The following is a 24,102-nucleotide window of genomic DNA, read 5'->3' as shown; positions in this document are numbered from 1 at the left end:
GTGGTACCTACTTTTTTTCTTATCGATTAGCTTTTGTCAAGTTTAATGGAATCATAACAAGACTTTCTGGGTGGGGTTCCGACCTCCCATAGTGGGCAGGGAGGTACTTGCTGTCTTCTATCCCCTCTTATCTGTTTTCAAATTGCTTTCTGTTTTTGTCTTGGAATGAGATTACTTGGTTTTGTCCTGTCCTTGGCTGGGAGGGAAACAGTCGAATGTATAGTTATAGTTTTGGGAGATTATATTTTTTGCCCTTGTAAATCATCTCTCTGTTATGTATTATTATGTTTGTTATTTTTAATGTATAATGTAAGCATTTGAGTGTATTCCTCTTGTTGGATTTTGTGCTTGTGTCCGGATGAGACTTAAAGGTGATCTCAAACTAAGTACATTGGTGGTATGCTCTTGGAATCTACATCTGATCCCTATTTGTTCCCAGTTCCCCTATGTCTTACTTTGTCTTGGGTGCTTTAATTGTAATCCTGGAACTTTTTACTATCCCATTTTCTTCCTTTTTACTGGCGCTGATAAAACCTAAATGTGTTGCAAGCGCCTTAAAAACAAAAACAATCCCTCCTTATCATCCATTTTCCCCAAAACGTACATGAATGTGATACAGAATTTTGCTCAGCAAAACAGGCTCTGCAACAAAGCATTGCGTTCTCATAACTACATATTATATCGCCATTCTGTCCTGTCCTCCGTGAGTGTAGCTACGAATGGCGAAGACTTGTGGCTCATGTTGGGCGGCCTAAGTAAGTAACTATATATATTTTTTTATGTCCAAAAGAAATCTGAATGAGAAAAATGTTGGTTGTGCAGTACCGCTCGTGTACAAACGGCCTTTGTTGCACCAGAGCTCGCCTTCTGCGGGAATTTTTTTAAAAAGCAACCCTTCACGGCCTATGTAAGTCATATAAATGATGCATGACTACTATAACAGGTTACTGTATTTGTATCGTAATTAAATGTCCTATAGTTGGTAAGGATTAAGGTAATATAAATAAGCCTAGAAAATAATGTAGCTACTAACAGTGCAGGAATTTGGATAATATGCTACTTTTAGTCCATCCTCAAAGTTTAGACAATGTGAAAGACTTTACTCACACATATTCTCGCCATACTCCGGAGTCGATGAGTACTTAGATAGAGTGTTATAGACTGTCTGTGTCATCTTACAACTTCCATGGTCAGTTTTTGTTGTAAAGCTTTGATTTTAAAAGTTAAAACGGCGATTTTAGGTCAAGAAAAGGGGTAAGGCGCATAACTAATGGGAGAGGTAAGTACATGATTATATAAATTTTGGTGCCTGCAATCTACCGGCAATCAAACCGCTGAGAGTATGAAAACAACATCCGGATAAGCACTATAACAATGCAATGTCAATTATTACCGCAGTGCATAATATTTGGTTTGCTAAGATAACGATTTCTTGGTTATTTAAAAACAAGCGAATGACACGAACACTCTCTTCTGCGAGTTGTAAATCGGGTTATTATAGTTATAGCAGACCTGCCTACTGGATATTTTAAAAAGTCGTAATTTTTAGGAGATAAAAATTGTAGTCGCAATAGGGAATGAGATAAGCGGAAGAGTAGCGTCCCTTGATTGGACGTCACCCATAGTCTGTGACGTCACCGGCGGAAAAGTTATTAGAGAGAGAACGTCATGTTGGTTGTGCGCATGCGTCTCTCGTCCTCGCTGAACATGAGGTTCTCTCTCTGATAATTTTTCCGCCGGTGACGTCACAGACTATGAGTGACGTCCAATCAAGGGATGCTACTCTTCCGCTAATCTCATTCTCTAGAGTTAACTTAACACTCAACAATGTACCCTGCCAAGGATAAAATAACTCTTCAAAACCCTTAAAATTGATTTAGTCTGGCATCAGCTTTCATGTTCAAAAGTTTTAATGACGAAGAGTTAGAGTTAGAGACGCAAATGAGCTTCTAAAATTGGAGTCAAAATTTCGTAATTCTGCGAATTTTTCATGACAGTCGGCAGGTCTCGACACAGAATTGGGAGACGCAATAATATTATGTGATAAATACATAAAGTTATGTATTGAGAACAAGAGTAAACTGGTTATATTTAATTATTGTATTCGTTGCATTGTAATATTGATGGTGATGATGTCATATCGATAAAGATACAGACAAAAATCGATAATCTAGATACTTTTCACCTTAACAGCGATCCCAAGGAATTGGTGCAAGAGATAGATATGCATACGTGTGTGTGTGTGTGTGTGTATATATATATGTTTGTGTGTACGCGCACGCGCTCTGAGTTTGCATAGCGATTTATTCGGTTGAAACAATAGCAAAACAGGAAAAGGAATAAAGTTTATGCGTACCGACACACGAATGCGTGAGTTGTCCAGCCTGAGCTCATACCGGATTCCCTCCACAAGGGCCTTACACGCGTGCTTGGTGGCGGACAGGAAGTGAAGGGCTTTATTTCCAGGAACTAGTCGGTGACTGCAAAGTCTGAGGAATAGAATAAAAGACTGGCTGACACTGACAGACAAAAACAATAACCAAATAAAACAGACGTGTGATCTTCTATATAGATTACACACACACACACACACACACACACACACACACACACACACACATATATATATATATATATGTTTATATAAATGTTTATAAATAGCTCCTTTTATACTAAAGTTGAGCACTATTATTTCATGGTTTTTGTTTTATAATTTATATATATATATAAAGGGCGTACTAATCGAATACAATAATATATACATCACATCTCGCCTCGCCTAAATTAGAAAATGCCCAAAATGCGCACCCCCCCCCCCCCCCCCCCCCCCCCCCCCCCAACTTCTTTTTTTTTTTTTTTTTTTTTGTTCTTTCTCCTTCTATTAAAGTTTGACCAAAGTGCAACCCCCCTTTTATTTGATATACCCGAGTAATAAAGGTCAACTGTTTACCTACCCATTGTCAAAGATGATGTGTCCGTCATCCACACCCCTCTCTTTCATACATTTAAACGCTTCTTGGCTAATAAAGGCTGGAGCCAACACATTTGCCTGAAAGTGAAAGGAATGAAGAACAAAACTTGAATAGAGGACATAGAATAATGATTGAATTACTGCAGATTTTATTCGAATAAAATTACTATAGAGTTTAACTCATTTACTTCGTTGTACCCCCACATTTATATTATTATGATGCTCAATCCAGGCGGCGAACTCACTATTCCATTCTTGTACAGTCGCGAATCCGCCCGTAGCCGTCGTTAAGTTATAGCCTGACCGTAGCCATCGTTCAGTTATAACCTGACACTGACCAAAAAATGACGTCAAAATGCCAGTTTTTGGCCACAAAAGAAAAACAAATCGCGAGTTGTATTCAATAGTTCAACCAATGGGACCACTTGTTTCCATGAGCTCTATTAACGACAACTCACTAGGCGATGCAAAAACCAAATAATGACGTCAAAATGCCAGTCTTTTGGGGTTTCAGTGTCAGGCGATAACTTAACAATGGCTACGGCCTGACACTGAAACCCAAAAGGACTGGCAGTTTGACGTCATTATTTGTTTTTTGCACCGCCTAGTGAGTTGTCGTTAGTAGAGCTCATGGAAACAAATTATTTCATTGGTTAAACTATTGAATACAACTCACGATTTGTTTCCTTTTGTGGTAAAAGACGGGCATTTTGACGTCATTTTTTGGTCAGTATCAGGCCATAACTTTACGAAGGCCACAATCGTAGCCATCGTTAAGTTATAGCCTGATACTGAAACCCAAAAAGACTGGCATTTTGACGTCATTATTTGGTTTTTGCACTGCCTAGTGAGTTGTCGTTAGTAGAGCTCATGGAAACAAGTGGTCCCATTGGTTGAACTATTGAATACAACTCACGATTTGTTTTCTTTTGTGGCCATAGACTGCCATTTTGACGTCATTTTTTGGTCAGTGTCAGGCTATAACTTTACGATGGCCACGATCCGCCCGACAGCCTCATCAAAAACCAACACTCAATGGATAAGCATCGCTCAGCAGTTTCGGGTTCGTTGCCGTAATGTGTACACTTGGGGCAGGTGGAAAGCTCAGCTGATGTTGTGTGGCCACCAAAAATGTCAACAATGGGGAAAGATAGTATGCGCTTGGCTAAGAAGCTCATAACATTGCCATCCGGAAGTATAACGGACCAACACACAAAACTGTGTGTATCCATGAACGTTTATAGTCTGGTTAAACCAGTTCAGTGAGCATTACTCATAAACGCGGATGGCAAAAAACAATAACAAAGACCTGAGTGACGTCATCTTCGAACTATCTATATCAACTTTCCATGTGCTCGAGGTCATTGGTCACATTGCAAAATGTACTCAAAGTGACCCACATAGTGAAAAGTGTTCACAGGTTTTTAAATATCTAACATCACGATTGGTCATTTGATTCAGCTTGACACATGGGTATGTTTACAAAATTTGTAAACAAAGCAACGTGTTTACATTTGTTAAGAAATATCCAACCATTGGACAGCAACAAATCATGTGATTGATGACTCGGTTGGACGAAAACGTGAATATAGATAGAATGCGCTTGGCCAAGGAGTTCACAACATTGCCATCCGGAAGTATAACGGACCAACACACAAACTCTGTGTAACCATGAACTTTTATAGTCTTGTTAATACAGTTTAGTGAGAACAACTCACAAACGCGGATGGCAAAAACAATAACAAAGGCCTGAGTGACGTCATCTACATACTATCTATATATCGCTCCCATTAAAAATAGGAAGCTGCACAAGAGGGTTGATGATATTCAAACAGTTGTTGGTTATAATAATTATAGAATGCTTATATACGTCTTAATTGAATGTGTATTGATTACCTCCAACATTTCCTTCCAATACAAGGGGTTGCCATCTAGAATAGACTCACCCAGTGCGATGACACCGCAGTGAACCAACACATCAACCCCTGTGGTTTCAACATGAAAAAAAAAACACATCATATATTATTGAAGGTAAATGAGGTTTTTGTTTGGTTTGTTTTGTTTGTTTGTTTGTAGTTTTGGGGCTTTTTTTTTTTTTTTTTGGGGGGGGGGGGGGGGGTTGGGTTTTGTTTGTTTTGTTTTGTTTTGATTTTTTTAATTCATGGAAAGCAATACACACACACTCACACACACACACACACACACACACACACACACAATGATTATAGTTTAGGCGGACAGAGTAATGAGTCCCTTTTAGATAGAATGCGCTTGGCCAAGGAGTTCACAACATTGCCATCCGGAAGTATAACGGACCAACACACAAACTCTGTGTAATCATGAACTTTTATAGTCTGGTTAATACAGTTTAGTGAGAACAACTCACAAACGCAGATGGCAAAAACAATAACAAAGGCCTGAGTGACGTCATCTTCGAACTATCTATAAGCGTTAAAGGTTACACATAGTTTTGTGTATCGATGGTACCTTATAGATAATATGCAGATGACGTCACTCAGGCATTTGTTATTGTTTTTGCCATCCGCGTTTGTGAGTTGTTCTCACTAAACTGTATTAACCTGACTATAAACGTTCATGGTTACACAGAGTTTGTGTGTTGGTCCGTTATACTTCCGGATGGCAATGTTGTGAACTCCTTGGCCAAGCGCATTCTATCTATAGCTATATCAAAGACTGTCATTAGCTCCCTTAACTTGACTTAATTTTTTAAATAACTGAGCTGTTATACAGTACAATATCCACTAAACGTGCAAAAAGCGTTTTCCAAGGGGTCCCTGCCCAACAGCAACATTTAGCATTAAGGACAAGACGCGGCCTGTTAGGCGATATTACAATTTTTTTTCGGACAGAGACAAAGCTGTTAACGACCAGGCACTCATTTTACACCTGAGTACGGTGAGAGAATGTGAGTAAAGAGCCTTTTCCAAGGATTCAACTATGCGGCGAGCGAGGCTCGAACCCTGGACCTTCCGATCCGAAAGCGAGTGTCCTACCACAAGACCACATAGCCGCACAAGGGCTTAATCCTGTGTTTTATAATGTTGTTGCTTCTATCATTTGGACAAGAACATGATATGGTTGACGCGCAGTTCGTCATTTCTACGTCATATATAGATAAGGTGACCGAGTTGATATAGATAGTATGCGCTTGGCTAAGAAACTCAAAACATTGCCATCCGGAAGTATAACGGACCAACACACAAACCGTGTGTATCCATGAACGTTTATAGGAAGGTTAATACAGTTTAGTGAGCATTACTCATAAACGCGGATGGCAAAAACAATAACAAAGACCTGAGTGACGTCAACTAAGAACTATCTATTGACAACGCACTAGAATGTTGGACCCAACCTCAACCTTGACCTTTAGCGTTTTCCCTTTTCCTTTTCCTAGGCAAGCGTCTATCAATCCCAGATATTCAAGTTTCCCCAGCATTGATTTTTATTTAACACTCAAGACAGAAGACTTACAAATCATATCTCAACAAAACAATATGATCCCCAACTTGTCAACAAGAAAAAGAAAAGCATTACCATAGACATCTTTAAAATTCTTAACCCTCTCCTTACCAACTTCAGGAAAATCGTCACATCCGGTACGATGCAACCAACAACTTTCTCATCTGATTATTCTTGTTTCTGATAAACTTTGAAGAAAATTCGTGCATCATAGCCATAAAAACTTGACACGGATTGAGCTTATTTTGCTGAATAATATTAATATTATGCATAGAATGTACTTGTTAATCTTGTGTTTGAGTAAGAAAAATCTATGTTTGTGTTGGGTGGATGTAAAGTTTTGGGGAAAACTCTGACACTGCCGGTAAGGGGAGGGTTAAACACGAGTCTACCAAGAAGTCTTAGGCTTAAGAATTCTTTTTATTTTATTTTATTTTTTTTTTGAAGAAGCTGGAGGTTTTTTTAAAACTACCAATATCTGAGATGAACGTTTTCCGACCATTTATTTCTAGTCTTTTTCGGTATATATCAGACTATTGGGTAATTCCTAGTTGAGATCGTACGTAAGTCTGTTTTTTTTAAAAGAAAATTATTCTACAATATTTAAATGAAAATGCTACATAAAAGGACTAATTTATAAAGATAAAATCATCTGCATCAAAATAGCAAGAAATGAAGTGTGAAGTAAAATGCCGGAAGACAATCAAGAATAAGAATAACAATTTTGCGGCGATAAGGATTCGAACCCACCACCCGACTGTTACGACAACGCCGCCTGGCCACGAGAGAGACGTTCTACAATGGACGCCAAGCACCACCACGGGTCATGGGTTCGAATCCTGATCGCTGCAAAGTTTTTATTCTCTATTGTCTTCTGGCGCTTTCCTACTCATTCCATTTCTTGTTTTTATCATCAACATCCACTCACTTTTCTGAATAAAAATCTCATACCTTCTATTTCACCTTTAAAGCATAAATCTCATTATCTCTGTTGCTACACATTGATATCTGAATCTGATATCACAAACTTCGTTTTAAAATTTAAAAAAAAAAAAAAAAAAAGTTTCCGTTAATTCATCCCATAGGGGAAATTTGTCTCTAGGGTCTATTCCAAGGGAAGACTGGAATAACACAGGCATCAGCCACAGGGAAGCGCCGCAAATTGAGCTAGGGCGAGGTGACTTTCTCAAGGCCACACAACGCAGCGGCGGGCGATCGAACTCGGCACCATTTGGGTACGAAGCAAATACGTACCGCTGAGCCACGCTGCCCCCTCTGAATATAATAATTTGGTTATGTTTGCTGTTAGAATATCAAAACTCATAGAATGGAATCACTAACGTAATAATAATAATAATAATAATAATAATAATATAATAATAATAATAATAATAATAATAATAATAATAATAATAATAATAATAATAATAATAATAATAATAATAATAATAATAATAATAATAATAATAATAATAATAATAATAATAATAATAATAATAATAATAATATATGATGATGATGATGATGATGATATGATAATAATATATGATGATGATGATGATGATGATGATATAATAATAATATAATAATAATAATAATAATAATAATATATAATAATAATAATAATAAAAATATATAATAATAAATAATAATAATAATAATAATAATATAATAATAATAATAATAATAATAATAATAATAATATATAATAATAATAATAATAATAATAATAATAATCTTTATTGTCCAAATGTTTCCATTGCCTATAGTTATGATCACGAATAATTTGCACCTCCTACGGCACTCAGCAAATTATTCTATTCTCCGGCATTTCCTTTGCCACACCCACCTTCAATGTCCGGATCTTGCTTCAGGGTAAGGAAAAGCTTCCTCACGCTCTCAACGCTCTTGATGTCGCATCTCATGATATGAAGTTGACCTGGGACGTTTTCGGCTTTTAAGCTTTCCACCAGGGCCTGAGATTGTTTTAAAAAATAAATGAATAATCAACTGTTTACATTTACTCAGCTCATAAATTAAATCAAATTGAGCTTTAATTTAGCGCAATATCCACTAAATGCGGCTGCGTGGTCTAGTGGTGTATGGCACTCGCTTTCGGATCGGAAGGCATAGTTGAATCCGTGGATATTGCGCTATATAAAAAAAACCTCATTTGTTTAAAAAATGTGCTCAAAGCGCTTTACAAGGGGTTCCTGGCTAACAGCAACACTTGACACGTAGGACGAGACATGACGCCTGTTAGGGGATATTACATTTTTTTCGGGCAGAGACCTGAGTACGGTGTGAGAATATAAGTAAAGAGTCTTTTCCTAGGACTTAACTATGCGCCAAGCGAGGCTCGAACCCAGGACCTTCCGATCCGAAAGCGAGTGTCATACCCACTAGACCACGTAGCCGCACATAGTTCAGTCTCAAAATAAATTGGTTGTTTTGTTGGGCTTTTTAAAAGATCAATATAACGTGACTATTAATAGTAATAATGATAATCCGAACCCCTGATATGAATATAGATAGTTCGAAGATGACGTCACTCAGGTCTTTGTTATTGTTTTTGCCATCCACGTTTATGAGTAATGCTCACTAAACTGTATTAACCCGACTATAAACGTTCATGGATACACACAGTTTTGTGTGTTGGTCCGTTATACTTCCGGATGGCAATGTTATGAGCTTCTTAGCCAAGCGCATTCTATCTATAAGATGGTCTCTCTAAACCATAAGGCTGTGGGACTGACGTTTATCCCGGTTTCTGAAGCGTCAAACAGACAGAGACACTTGCTTGTTATCATAAGGATAGGACAAGTTTATCACATTATGTAGTACTCTCTGTCAGATCCAACATAACCTGTTGGGTGATTAGCGGAAATTGTGTGCAAAATGCCTTATCCGAGGGCCGTACGACAATAATATAATGCCTTATTGACGGTTAAAACCGTGGCCTTCGTAAAGTTATGGCCTGACACTGACCAAAAAATGACGTCAAAATGCCAGTCTTTTGCCACAAAAGAAAACAAATCATGAGTTGTATTCAATAGTTCAAACAATGAAATAACTTGTTTCCATGAGCTCTACTAACGACAACTCACTAGACGGTGCACAAACCAAATAATGACGTCAAACTGCCAGTCCTTTTGGATTTCAGTATCAGGCTAAAACATAACGATGGCTACGCTAAAACCCCCAGGCTTAATAAAATAGGAGAGAGAAGTTGTGACGTCACACATTCTACTCTCCCAAATTCATTGGAAGTGTGTATGTAATCAGTGCTTCGGAGGACTAATAATGAATACGTTACATAATGAATCATAAGGGGGCATAACTATTTTAGGAACAGGATGCAGGAGGCAGATTCGTAGGATTACGGTATGTAAAAGAAAGTGAGAATGGATTACCTTTTATTAACGACCAGCTTATTTATCTAAACTAGAAAATAAGATGATGTCATCACTCTGAAACCAGGAGATCAATTACACAAGGTCTGCATATAGATAGTATGCGCTTAGCTAAGAAGCTCATAACATTGCCATCCGGAAGTATTGCGGACCAACACACAAAACTGTGTGTATCCATGAACGTTTATAATCTGGTTAATACAGTTCAGTGAGCATTACTCATAAACGCGGATGGGAAAAACAATAACAAAGACCTGAGTGACGTCATCTTCGAACTATCTTTATATCCAGTCCTCCGGAAGTGTGATTTAATACACTTCCAGTGAGATTGGAACCAGCTTTTAAACATCACAATGTTGTTGCCTATTTATTCAGGTCGTTTGGTGAGCCCATAACCGTATTGTTCTTTTGACTGGTGTACTTATTAATTGTCTATTGGACGGGGAGAAACGATACAATTATCTTCCTACCCCCTCTCCCCCCCCCCTTCCTCCTTCCAATAAATAATTTAAATAATAGAAAACCACAAATATGTTACCTATCTTCTCATAAAGGTATGATGTCCAAGTGATTAAGACGCTAAAATGGAATTTACTCTCAAAATTTCCGATCAAGTCAACATGTTTTATAGAGATAGTATGCACTTGGCTAAGAAGTTCATAACATTGCCATCTGGAAGTATACACAAAACTATGTGTAATCATGAACTTTTATAGTATGGATAATACCGTTTAGTGAGTATTACTCATAAACGTGGATGGCAAAAAAAAAAAAAACAATTACAAAGACCAGAGTGATGCCAACTTCATTCAATCTATAGATAGTTCGAAGATGACGTCACTCAGGCCTTTGTTATTGTTCTTGCCATCCGCGTTTGTGAGTTGTTCTCACTAAACTGTATTAACCTGACTATAAATATTCATGGTTACACAGAGTTTGTGTGTTGGTCCGTTATACTTCCGGATGGCAATGTTGTGAACTCCTTGGCCAAGCGCATTCTATCTATAGAGAAGAATAAACTGTAATTTCTTTAACTGCCGTACTCTGGAAAAACACGTATTAAAATTTGGCCAAAAAATTCGTCCTTCAAATATCGATCAATGTAAATGACCCTCAATTTGGCAACAAACTCTCAAACCTGGGACCTAACGAGTTCTGTCTAAGTTCCAGGTTTGAGATTTTTTTGCCGGGATAGGGGCCATTTAAACCGATCGATATTTGAAGGACATTTTTAAATACGTGCTTTTCCAGAGCAATCGTCCCTGCTTCTCTACGATCATCAGAGATTAATTCCGACTCTGTGGTCATTGTGTCATTATCAGTGCTGATGGTTTTCCTCGGATCCACGGAAATCCGCGATTTGGAGTCCAGATGAGGAATTTCCTCCTTTTAAAAATTACATTTTCTCGAAACAATGTGCTAGCAATGAGAGAGTTGATGTGTGGTGGATCGAACACACAGGTGCAGTTTCCCACTCTCCAGAAGTTAGCTAGAGTATCAATGATAGTCTATCATCTCAATTGCTCTAAAAGTGGGGTTTAGTGCAGTAAAAATGGGGCTTAAAGGCAATCGTTCAATATTATCCTACTTTTTCACTTTTTGTCACCATCAGCACTGCATTATGGCTATGAGGCACTGCTTTTCACCTTAAATAAATAATTAAAAAATAGAAGAAAATAAATTCCCTATATTCATCCCACAAGGGAAAGTTATCTCTAGGGTCAACTCCAACGGAAGACTGGAATAACTCAGGCGTCAGCCGCAGTGCAGCGCCGCAAATAGAGCTAGGGCGAGGTGACTTGCTCAAGGCCACACATCGCAGCGGCGGGTGATCGAACTCGGTACGTTTCGGGTACGAAGCAAAGACCGTTCCACTGAACCATGCTGCCCCTACGATACAGTACGAGTACAACTTACATCAAGTTTATCCAGTTCAGGGTTGTCATCCGCTCCGACCACATTCATCCCTTCTCTAACCAACGCATCAGCTACCGCTCGTCCTGTGAGAGAGATTTAGAGTGAGGATATATATATATATATATATATATATATATATATATATATATATATATATATATAGAGAGAGAGAGAGAGAGAGAGAGAGAGAGAGAGAGAGAGAGAGAGATAGAGAAAGATTTAGAGAGAGAGAGATTTAGAGAGAGAGAGAGAGAGAAAGAGAGAGAGAGAGAGATTTAGAGGGAGAGAGAGACAGAGAGAGAGAGGAGGGGGGGGGGTTAGAGAGAGAGAGAGGGGGGGGGGGGTTAGAGAGAGAGAAAGATTTAGAGAGAGAGGTTGAGAGAGAGAGAGATTTAGAGAGAGATTTAGAGAGAAAGAGAGAGAGAGAGAGAGAGAGAGAGAGAGAGAGAGAGAGAGAGAGAGAGAGAGAGAGAGAGATTAATTTCGGCGATAAGCTTAACAATAATGTTATCTTTAAAAGCATATTCATTATGAGAACTGTGATGTCTAACAAGATGTGGGATTTATAATTCATACCCCTCTCGGAGAAAACCTTAGATCGTTTTATACAATGTCCAACAAAGCTGCATTCGTTACTAGCCGGTTGTTAACGAAGTTTCAAAGTTTATTCAGTCTTAGGCTTTCGCCAATAAATCAACAATTTGATGACAACATACATGAAAGTGAAAAAAAAAAAAGGTAAATGGAACCAAAAAATAAACTGATACACAACACAAAAAAATACAACAATCGTAATACCACCAATACGTTAACGGGAATCCAATAAGATTCAATAGTCTGATGTCACGTCCGCCCAGCGATGAGCAGTTTGGTTTTAAACAAAGAAAATCGGTACTTGTTATTCTTCATGCTGGTTAGAACTTTTCACATGTCATGTGATCAGAATGAATGTATAAAAGTCAAAACATGATCATATTTATATTGTTTTTCTCCACTGGATACACTTTTATGCTCGTCGGAGAAATATTTCATAAGGGCGCCCTCCATTGTTCCGATAGTTTAGAGCCAGTTACTATGTTACTATGCGTTATTACGAGGGAAGTGACGTCACGACTGTTGAAGCCTATTGATTCTAGCCTCACAGGAGATCTTATTAGGTTAAAACAAATTGTTTTGGTTTGTGTTTTCTTTTGAGGGGGAGGGTGTGTGTTTATTTTTGTTTTGTCTTGACTATAAGCAGAAATTGACTTTAAAAGTGTTGAGTTAATGCGGATTCTTCAGTGTTATGTCGAACTTAAAACTAACGAGTAAACTTTGAGTTAAAATATATATGGGCAGACCTTCCATAAGCTACTACATCCCAAGTATTCTTGTTCTAGTAGGGGAGGGGGGAAACTTTTTTTTGTTTTAAAAGTCTCCCCCCTCCCTCCCAAACCCCATACTAGAAGTTCTAGTGTAGGAGGGAGACTTTTAACCCCCCCCCCCTCCCAAACCCCCTACAAGAACAAGAATACTTGGGATGTAGTAGCTTATGGAAGGTCTCCCTATATATGCATAGGGAGGCCTTCCAAAAGCTCCTAGTGCTAAGGGAAACAACTAAAATATTCCCTCAATTCCCTAAGAAAAAATAAAACCGAGTACTTCTAACTAACCCTCATAGGAAAAACAAACACTCTAGCACCTTTACTGAGACTTATGACTAACCCTAATAGAAAACAAACAAACCTAAGATCAAAATGGCGGCCGAAAATCAAAACAATGGTCAAATTAGGAAATGTTAAACTTTCACAAATCTATCAAGGTTTGTTCTAGAGTTTTTAAAATGCTTCTAGATGATGATAAATTGAATAAATAAACGCCTGACAAAAAGTCCACGGTGAAAATACAAATTGAAATAAATGCTAGCGCTAGGAGCTTTCGGAAGGTCTCCCTATGCCTTCCCTGGGGAGGCCTTCCGAAAGCTCCTACATCCTCAGTATTCTTGTTTTTTATAATGTTCTATTAGGAGGTTTTGGAGGGGGGAATTTTTTTTTAAAGTCTACCCTCTCCCAAACCCCCTTATAAAAAAAAAAGTTTCCCCACTACTAGACCAAGAATACTGGGGATGTAGGAGCTTTCGGAAGGCCTCCCCTTCCTTTAACCCGGGGTTAATTTGTCTTTGTGGGCGCATATCTAATTCACTTTAGGTATAAATAGAACTTCACCATAGACATAAATATACGGCAGAATCTATAAAATACCTGTAGAATTAAATACTCCTGTTACAAGGGCAACTTTTCCCATCCATCTCTTCATTTTATGAGGTGTTGCTGCCATTGCGAACAACAACAACAACAACAACAAACAGAAATAAACACGAGTTGGTAAATTACTTTGGTTCTGATAATTTTGGTAGTTTGGTAATTTAAAAATTATTTATTAAACTATTACTCAAACTTGTCATGGCTGACAAAAAACGCACAATTATCAGTAAATGGAATAACCTTCAATCACTTCCGTTTAACACCCTGTTCTAATTGGTGTTTCTACGGTAGTGCAATCTTGTTTGAGATTCTAATAATCAATTATCTGTCAAAATTTCCCTCTCAATTTAAATGTATAAATTAATAATAATGTGAAATTGAATGTAAGCTCCAATTTAATTACAAAAACAGATCTGTTTTTTGTAATTAAATTGAAGCTTACATTCAATTTCACATTATTATTTATTTCTTCGAGCTTCGAGCAGCAAAATTTACTTTATCAATTTAAATGTAAATGTTGCAGCTCGAAGCTCGAAGAAATAAATTACAATGTAAAATTGAATGTAAGCTTCAATTTAATATTCGAAAACAGTTTAAGGGGGAAACCCGGTACGTCCATTGTATCTGTTTTCGTATATTAAATTGAAGCTTACATTCAATTTCACATTGCTATTTATCTCTCAATTTACCAAACTATAAATGGCCCATCCGAAGGCAAATAGTGAATGAGATAAGCGGAAGAATAGCGTCCCTTGATTGGACGTCACCTTCAGAGAGAACGTCAAAATGGTTTTGCGCATGCGTCTCTCTCGTCCTCGCTTTCGGTGAAGTGTCTCATGCCGTACAACCAACATGACGTTCTCTCTCTAATAACTTTTCCGCTCGTGACTTCCAATCAAGGGACGCTACTCTTCCGCTAATCTCATTCCCTATAGGGCATTGAGGGTCTCTTGTTGTAGCCGACATGCTTGCAGGTCTGATAATCCAAAATTTATTGTTCTGGACTCTTTGTTGTAATGGAAGAAATACTTTCAAACCAATGCAAAATATCGTCCATTACAGCAATGTTTATGATATCAAATCTAGCCCATAATTGCATAACCTTGTGGTGCTTCACTTACTCTTTTAGTCAAGAAATATTAATTTTGTCTTTTCAACAATTCGTGGAAATGCGATATAGTAATGTTCCTAGCTATTAAAAAAATATATATAATGATAATAATACAATGATAGAAGATGATGAAGAAGAAGAAGAAGAAGAAGAAGAAGAAGGAGAAGAAGAAGAAGAAGGAGAAGGAGAAGAAGAAGAAGAAGAAGAAGAAGAAGAAGAAGAAGAAGAAGAAGTGACCTTTATATAGAGCATAAAAGCGCTCATTTCATTTTCATTTTGTTTATTACATAAAAAATAAACTCGCAGTTATCAAGTCCAACGAGAAAATTAATTATTATAGAGTTCCCAGCTTACACTGCGGACAACACCGCTGGAGAAGCTAATAATTGTCTATTTATAAACCCGTATTTCCCCGTAACGGGTCCACAACAATGACCTCATTTAGAACATGAGACTCGGATAATCAAAAGATAAACAAAGCATCGAGCTGATATCAACTGATATCTTTCTAAATAAATTAACATTCTGTATTCATGATAATAATTCGTAGTGTGGACGGACGACAGTTAGATACTATGTTCAGTGACTTAGTTTTTGCTCTTTAAAGTAAGCGTAAAAGTATATAATACATACTACATAATATAATATAATATACTTTTATTAGTCTGCTTACATTAGATTTCTTAAATAGTAAATGGATTATTGTATCCTCGAGATTCCTCAACTATGTACTTGCAAAATAGCCCTTTTAAACAAAGATCCAAATTCTTAGAAAATAGTATTTTATGTAGATACTTATTGTGATTCAATGTGAAAAGGATTTGGTCAGTCGGTCATTCAGCGATCAACCTACATGTAGCGTTACCTCAATATTATATCTTATCTCGTTTAAATTCTATCATTTTCATTTTGACAGCAATACCAGTGTCCCCTTCTCCTCATTCCGGCCTCCTCCTCCTCATCCTCCTCCTCCTCTTCTTCTTCTTCTTCTTCTTCATCTTCTCCTCCTCATTCTCGCTTTTCTCTCTTACCCCTACTCGCCTTTTACTCAACTCCTCCGCTTTCTCCTCTTCTTCTTTATTTTTTCCTCCTCCTCCTCCTCCTATTCCTCCTCCTCCTCCTCATCATCATCATCATCATCATCATCATCATATTGGTCATCATCATCATCATCATATTTGTCGTCATCATCATCATCATCATCATCATCATGTCGGTCATCACCATCATCATCATCATCATCATCGTCACATTTTCATCGTTATCATCGTTGTCAGCGTCGTCATCGTCTTCACCATCATTAAAATAATCGTGGTCGTCTTCTTGTATAAAAATGTTTTTAATGACATTCATTTCCATTGTTTACATTGAACAGGGAATGGGTCAGAATAAGTCACGGACTTCAAGTCAGGCGGTGGATAAGAGCACGTCACAAAACTCTGGTCAAATAACTAAACCACTTGACAATACTCCCTGTAAGTAATCGAAAGATTACCCTTGACCCTCTCCTTACCCATCATTTTCAGTATTTTCCAAGAACGTCAGGCTTACCCAGGAGAAACATGGATTTTTTTACACTCAAACAAGCTCTCTACAAAACAACTTTATGTTCTTATTAATTAAACAAAAATCGCTCTTCAAAGTTTGTGACGTACAAAATTAATCTGAATAAGATAAATGTATATTGTGTCGTAACAAATGCGACGATTTTGCTGTAGGTGGTAAGGAGAAGGTTAAGGAATTGAGCTCTTGTCAAGAGCAATGTCCACTAAATTCACCCAAAGCGCTTTTCTAGATAGCCAAAGTCAACATCAAGGCTTAACATCTTGGGCGAGACGTGATATATAACTATAAGATGATATTACATTTTTTTCGGCAAAAGCAACATTGTTACCTGCCACATACTTCCTTGAAGTATGAGAGAATGTAAATAAAAAGCCTTTTCCAAGGACTAAACCAACATCTGAACTTGAACCAGGGACCTACAGGCGAGACAAAGCCGCACCTATTGACTTATATTCATATTATTATTATTATTATTATTATTATTATTATTATTATTATTATTATTATTATTATTATTATTATTATCATTATTATATTATTATTATTATTATTATTATTATTATTATTATCGACAAACGTTGCACCCAGAACCTATTCAAGCGTGTATTTGCATGTTGATATTTTAACAATAAAATTATTATGCATAACGTGGCTGTGATTGCTAAAATAATATTATCTTTAATCAATTTATATTTGTGACGCCTCCTCAAAACTACAATATGTCGGGATGAATCTGTTGATTATTATTCAATTTTAAACGTTTCTTATTATGGGTGACAGTGAGTTTTTTTCTCTTTACCTTGATACCCTCATATTTCCTCCTGCCGGTCATTTTGGCCATGAGAAGTTGCCATGCTTTGATACCAGTAAGAAGAGACACTGGGTAGCTGCGAATCGGCTTCGGTCGAGGAGCTGCCTAACGGCTACCTGTCCAACATGTCCCCGCTGTGGGCAAGAACCCGAGACGGCAGAGCATCTAGCCGAAAGGTGTGTTGTGACGATGCTACCCGGCGGGTTCGCGACGGTGCACGAATGCGGACCGGACTTTGCTGATTGGGTCGATCGTCATAACATAGTAGTGTGAACCATAAGAGGCTGCTGCCATGTAGTTAATTTACATCATCTGGCATTAGACAGACCCTTGGGATTCAGTGATTTTAAAAATAAGCAAGCGTCGTTTCCGTTTCCGGTTTTTCATAATTTTTTGTCAAACTTGTACAAAATCAGCTTGACGTCATAATTTATTTCTCTGACTCCACAGTAATTCCTGAATGCGAGCTGATATATGAAGAAGGACCAGATACCAACAAGCTATATGAAAACCGTTCAAAAAATCCTGGTCGCCCAACATTTATTATTCCCAACGCCGAGTTAAAGATTGATCACCTTCCAAATGGCTACCGGACAGAGAAGCAACTAAATGAATTAAAACATCTATGTGCGATTCCAGTGAATGTCACCTTGAACTACACCAGTCTCAATCGTCCCTTTGTATTTCCAAAAAACATTTCGTCCTACCCTTACAATTGTTTTAGTTTTATGGGCAGTTCAAGTGTGAGAAGGGTTGGGGCAGGACTCATAGTTGGCAGTAGAGAATCTGTCGTAACGGACACAGTGTGTCCATGCCACGAATGTAGAACTTCTGAACATCCCGAGACCGAATTTCTTATTGTGATTGTCTTAACTGCTGCACACGTTGTCTTTGACAATTCAGAAGCGGACCATGTGGTGTGTGAACTATTACACGATTTAGATGACACAGTGAAATATGTATATGGTGTTGGATTACAACACATTGAAAATTTACTTGATAATCTGGATGTTTATAGTGAGATGACGAAGAGCATACAAAGTATCATTGACAAAACGGCTGTATTTTGTGTCACTCATGACAAAGAACTGATTGAACTTTTAACTAAGATCACATTTTTCCAAAATTTTGACAGTGCTATTAATTTTCTTCCGATTTCCCAAATCGCGATTCTTCCTCATCCTCATGGACTTTATAAATGTATAACATTTGGAAAGATTATAAGCTGCGAAATGCCAATACCTTTTCGTCAGAAACCAGGTCCTTTCATGTTTGGAGAAGGTGCAAAATGCCGCTTTTCTGATAACGTAAACTCAAATGCCACATCCATTCTCAGTGGGTCTTTTCATCAGCTTCTTGCTAATTTTAAGTCCGGAAATCAGGCTGGTGTGGAATATATCATAAGTAAAAAAATTGTAGTACAGCTTCCAAACGAGACAAAATATCTTTACAGGGTCGTTTTACCGGTAGCTCATGACAACCCCGATCAAGATCAGGAGCCTTGGTACGATAAGAAATCATTGTGGATTTCATTTCCTCCTGGAACAACATTCACGTGGACAACAAAAATGGATACCGAACAATTGTTAGTACCAGAAAGTGCACAATTCAACATGTCTAAAACAATTACAAACTTGCCGGACCCAACTGAAGCTGAAGTTTTCTTGACCTATGACTCCGCCACGTGCCCTAGAAGCAGCGGTGCTTTTAAAACTAATAGAACTTTTACAAAATTTGCATCGATGTGCCATGCTGGTTCTTTACTAGAAGGCATTTATTGAAGTGGTGATATTCTACATTATGACAGTTTTGCAGCCATCTTTGATGCTTCTTGTTTTAATGACTTCCGCTTGAAAGGTCGCTGCTGGCTCAATGCGGAGACGGAAAGGCATAGCCAAGCTATTGAGCTACAGAAAATATGTGCTCTGAGCACAGAAAGATGGAGACATTAAGGAAGATATAGACATTTATTTAAAAAAAAACCATTTCAACTCGTGAGTTACCCAACATAATGTGTTAAGCAAAATCACACTGCAGGGTATGGTCATAATCAATTTCAAGAAATTACATGAAATAAAAAAATAAAATTATTTCATGAACATCGACAATGATTTGGACTCCCGAATGCTCTGTGGAAGACTGTTCCATAAAGACCGACCAAAATAAGTAAAGGATTTTGATCCTGCCTTGGTACGAATGCGTGAGAGAACCAAACGGATGGGGTCATTGGATGAATTCTAAAAAGGCAGATTGAACTTTTAACTAAGATTGAAATTTTTACAAAACTTTAACAGTGTTAATGATTTTATTCCGATTTCCCAATTCACGCCCTCCCCCGCACCTCCCCCCCCCCCACCCCCTGGACATTATAAATGTATAACATTTGGAAAATTTATAAGATGCGAAATGCCAATGCCTTATGATAGTCAGAAACATGCCCCTTTCATATTTGGAGAAGGTGCAAAATACCGCTTTTCTGAAAACGAAAACTCAAATGCCACATTCATTCTCATCCATTCTCAGTGAGTCTTTTTAACGTTCGGAGAACAGGCTGCTTTTGAATATGTATATAAGAAGTAAAAAATATTCAGTGTGACTTCCACAAGAGGCAAACTATCATTACAGGACCGTGGTATTCACTTAATGAATGTGGCGGAATAGATTGCGATAAACTACGACACATGCTTTTAATTTGACCTATTTTCAATTTTCAACAGGCAGCTAGTGTGATATTTGTAGTAAAGATGTGCCAGAGTCAAATTTCCTCTTTCGAAAGACCAGTCTGACAGTACTATTTCGGACAGTCTACAAGAGCATATTTTCCGAAAACACCAAACGACGGAGCATTGCAGTAATCCGGCTTTGAAAACAAATGGGAAACGACAAGTTCTATGGTCACATCCTCAGAGAGGTACTGCAGAAAAAAAATCAAAAGATTTTTCAACTGACAGATTAACGATTGGATGAGTGTCTTAATTTGGTACTCCATCGAAGGTTCCGAATCTTAAAATCTTCCAAGATGCTGACCTTATCATCAACATCGAATGACACACCCCAGCTTTCACTTAAGTCTCGTTCCATAATCTCCTGTTCAATACATACATCACCTCCGTTTTGTCGTCATTAAGCGATAATCTATTCCTGCCCATCCAATAGCTGATACCCAATATGCATTTTTCACACGTGCTTATTACATTTTTTTTTTTTTTTTTTTTTGTATACTTAGTTCCTAACAGCTTTGTATTTTATATTGGTGGTAGGACAGGTCCAAACACCAATAACCTTTGAAAGAGGATGCTTGTAAAGAAAAAAGAGCACAGGTCCAAGAACTGACCCCTGGGGTACACCACATTTCAAAGGAATTTTGATCAGATTTCAAATTAACCACAATTTATAGTAATTTGCTGAACAATATTTTCTACTATATAATTCTCTCTCTCTCTCTCTCTCTCTCTCTCTCTCTCTCTCTCTCTCTCTCTCTCTCTCTCTCTCTCTCTCTTATCGGAGACGGACATAAGGATCAGAGCCTTCCTTTGCCTTCGTCATAAGTCATTATTGGAAGGTTCTCTGTATAGCATAATAATTTAAACCGTAGCAAAGTTATGCACAATGCAAGCGTCTTATGCTACCACATAATTGTACTACCAACCTTGCTCATCGCCAATGTGATAAGAGGCACATTCTATAATTTCAAATTATCTATAAAACTATTTTACAGCACCAACCTGTCTATAGTCCCAGACATGGCGGGTTCACAATGGATTTTAAAAAAAAAATTGTAAATGCAATATTCAAATTATTGAATGTGATGCGATGAAAGATTTTCTTAAATGATTGATGATGACAAAAGCATAGCTTTAGTATATTTTGACTTCCGATAGGCTTTCGACTTTGTCCCTCAGGATTTTTTTTTTAAAGATAGAATTATACGGAATGATAGGGAATGTTGTTGATGGGATTAAAAGTGTTGTTTTGTTTTTGTTTTTTCACTAGGAGGCAACGGCTCATTGTAAAGGGTAACATATCAGATTTTAAGACTGTTTTAATTGGTGGTAGTGTTTTTTTGTCCACTGCCTTTTACTATATATAATATATTAATTACCAGATGTAACTCTCTTCAACTTGTAAATTATTTGCCGATGACACGAAGATATCTTAAAAATAAAATTGAGCTTTATAAAGAGCAATATCCACTAAATGTGCTCAAAGCACTTTGCAAGGGGTCCCTGGTCAACAGTAACATTTAACATGTAGGACGGGACACGACCCCTGTTAGGCGATATTACAATTTTTCGGACAAAGACAACGCTGTTAACGGCCAGGTACTCATTTTACACCTGAGTACGGTGAGAGAATGTGAGTAAAGAGTCTTTTCCAAGGACTCAACTATGCGCCGATCGCGAGGCTCAAACCCAGGACCTTCCGATCCGAAAGCGAGTGTCATACCACGAGACCACATGGACCATATAATAGGCAGATTCTGATAAACACTTGATTATTCAAGAAGATAATAATATTGGCTCTATTGTAGGTGGTCTATGGAATGGCAAATAAAATCTAATTTAGACACAGTGTTAGGTTTTGCATATAAAAAAAACAACAACAAATGACTCTTGTCATGACTATTATCATACTGGCATTTGCTGTGCAGAACTGTTGTCTGTGACAGAACCTGAGAGGGGTCTTGGTGTGAATATTTGACCCAGTGAACATTTTTGTCATACATATCAATGATTGTATTACTAAGTTTAACCGTTTATTAAAAATAATTTATAGAAAATGTACATATTATCATGATAAAAATATGTTTGTACCGTTGTACGAGACAATTGTTAGGCCAGTCCTAGAATATGGAATCTGTGTTTGGATCCCCGTGTAAAAGAACAATCAATGAACACTGAAAATGTGAAAAGGGGAGCAACAAGATTTGCTATTTGAGTTGGAATCCATGTCGTACGAGAAAGATTATCAGCTCCACATCTCCCAAGTGTTAAACATAGCACGCGTCGTGGGAATTGAATTCAGCCATATTAAATAATAACGTGAAGTTGAATGTAAGCTTCAATTTAATTACAAATACAGATAAAATGAACGTTTCGGATTTCCCCTTTATCAACAAAACAGGATGATTGAAACACCACAGATGAATGAGATGATGTGGTAGTGGCGTAGTTCAGCCATATTATAAAATTATTCATTCTCAGTATGATGTGGATCCAATGGTTCTTTTTACGTTCTCTCCTGTTACTTTTACAAGAGGTGATAAATCTAAATTTTGTATTTCAAGGTGTAAAACTAAATTAAAACAAATATTCTTTAGTTCATCGTTTATGTCTTGTTGTTTTTGTTATTATTTGTTGTTGTTATTTTTGTTCCCGACAGCTCAATTGGTCGAGTACTCATTCAAACGCAAAGGAACCAAGGTCGACTCCGGGTGGTCGAGATTTTTTTCTGACACCCCTGTCTACCCAGCAGTGAGTGGGCAGCTGGGTCTCTTAGACCTAGCGGAAAGTACTTAGAGTTCTATCCTAAGTGATTAAGAAATTGCTATTGTCAGTTTCACGCTATAGAAACCGGGATAAACTCCGGTTCCATGGGCCTAAAGGCTCTGATTGGAATTGTTTTTGTTATTGTTATTTGTAGTAACTACCGTGATTGCCAGAACTCGGTATTCTGGCTGTAGGACTCCATGGCTAGGATGGGTCCAGATGGCCGGTGAATCACGGAATTACTGAGTTAAAACTAGATATTAAATAGATAAAGTTATAGTTAGTATAAAAATATGGCTTACCCTGAATCTAGTTAGTCGTAATGGTAGATAGGTATGGTCGCAACAGATATGGTATGGTAGATAGTTTAGTGTAGAGCTTGAAGTGTGCAGTAGGTAGTCTGTAGGTAAGTGTAGTGTGTAAGTCTGTAGGTAAGTCCTAGGTAAGTCTGTCGGTAAGTGTGAAGAAGTGTGTAGGTAAGTGTGAAGTGTCAAGTGTGTCGGTAAGTGTGAAGAAGTGTGTCCTATCGAGAGGTCCACTCGGCTTTATATGAGCCGGGTCAGCTCGGGACGAGGCAGAGCGGAAGTAGGAATGACCATTGCCAAGGTCACTAGCCGTACGATTGTTTACGGCTAGAGATCCCTACACTGCTCTCCCCTCAAAAAGGGCAGGGTGGCTGGATGTGGGGTACTCACCTGCACCTTTCTGGAGCTCTCGGTATTACAGTGAACTAAAGGAGAGGAGCCCTTACCTAGGGCGTAGCAACAAAAAAGGGGGGTAAAATAAAACAAGGAAGGCCCTTTCCTAGGGCCGAACAAAAAATAAAGAAGGCCCTTACCTAGGGCTAAAATAAAAGGAAAGCCCTTTCCTGGGGCTGGGGCAAAATTAAATCTATTTACATGGTTGCTCGCCCTAGCACCTAGCTGTCTAAGACAGAGCTGTGGAGGGACAGCTCCATCGAGGGCTCTCTCTCCTTCATTCTTTTATTCTCTTCCCGGAGACGGGTGACCTCAGCCGCCTCGGTCCGGAGGGAGGCCAGCTCCTGCCTGGCCCTCTTAAGCTGATTCCGCAGGCTGCGGAAGTCCCCCCGGCGGCGGCGAG

The 24,102-nt window shown here is 38.0% G+C and overlaps 2 protein-coding genes across 3 annotated transcripts in view; one reads left to right on the top strand and one right to left on the bottom strand.

Annotated features, from left to right (window-relative positions):
- LOC144973774 (dehydrogenase/reductase SDR family member 11-like) overlaps window positions 1-23,370 on the bottom strand; it is a 28,699-nt gene extending 5,329 nt beyond the window's left edge. The window contains exons 1-6 of one of the 2 annotated variants that reach the window (XM_078916670.1): window positions 23,304-23,370; window positions 11,782-11,864; window positions 8,301-8,427; window positions 4,868-4,956; window positions 2,955-3,049; window positions 2,357-2,489 (exon numbers count right to left, since the gene is read on the bottom strand). In XM_078916670.1, the coding sequence (XP_078772796.1) occupies window positions 2,357-2,489; window positions 2,955-3,049; window positions 4,868-4,956; window positions 8,301-8,427; window positions 11,782-11,829 (492 nt within the window). In that variant the 5' untranslated portion in view covers window positions 11,830-11,864; window positions 23,304-23,370. Of the gene's footprint in view, window positions 1-2,356; window positions 2,490-2,954; window positions 3,050-4,867; window positions 4,957-8,300; window positions 8,428-11,781; window positions 11,865-14,021; window positions 14,273-23,303 lie in introns of those variants that run through there. The other variant, XM_078916669.1, reaches the window with a different exon arrangement.
- Window positions 15,655-22,836, top strand: LOC144973772 (uncharacterized). The gene is made up of 3 exons (XM_078916664.1): window positions 15,655-15,741; window positions 16,511-16,610; window positions 17,963-22,836. Exons 2-3 carry the CDS (start codon window positions 16,514-16,516, stop codon window positions 19,291-19,293), a joined length of 1,428 nt encoding a protein of 475 aa, XP_078772790.1. The 5' UTR covers window positions 15,655-15,741; window positions 16,511-16,513; the 3' UTR covers window positions 19,294-22,836.
- Window positions 23,371-24,102: the final 732 nt, after the last annotated feature.

The sequence above is a fragment of the Berghia stephanieae genome, chromosome 5 (assembly GCF_034508935.2).
Source record: "Berghia stephanieae isolate SIO BIC M18660-M18661 chromosome 5, UCSD_Bste_1.3, whole genome shotgun sequence".
Taxonomy (NCBI): Eukaryota; Metazoa; Mollusca; class Gastropoda; order Nudibranchia; family Aeolidiidae; genus Berghia; species Berghia stephanieae.
This window is presented reverse-complemented; position numbering and strand designations above follow the sequence as displayed.

Bases quoted from the DNA above. Each gene is read 5' to 3' on its own strand.
- LOC144973772 (XM_078916664.1), top strand. From the start codon at position 16,514: ATGGGTCAGAATAAGTCACGGACTTCAAGTCAGGCGGTGGATAAGAGC. The intron at 16,611-17,962 runs GTAAGTAATCGA...CTGACTCCACAG, and splicing joins ACCACTTGACAATACTCCCT to TAATTCCTGAATGCGAGCTG.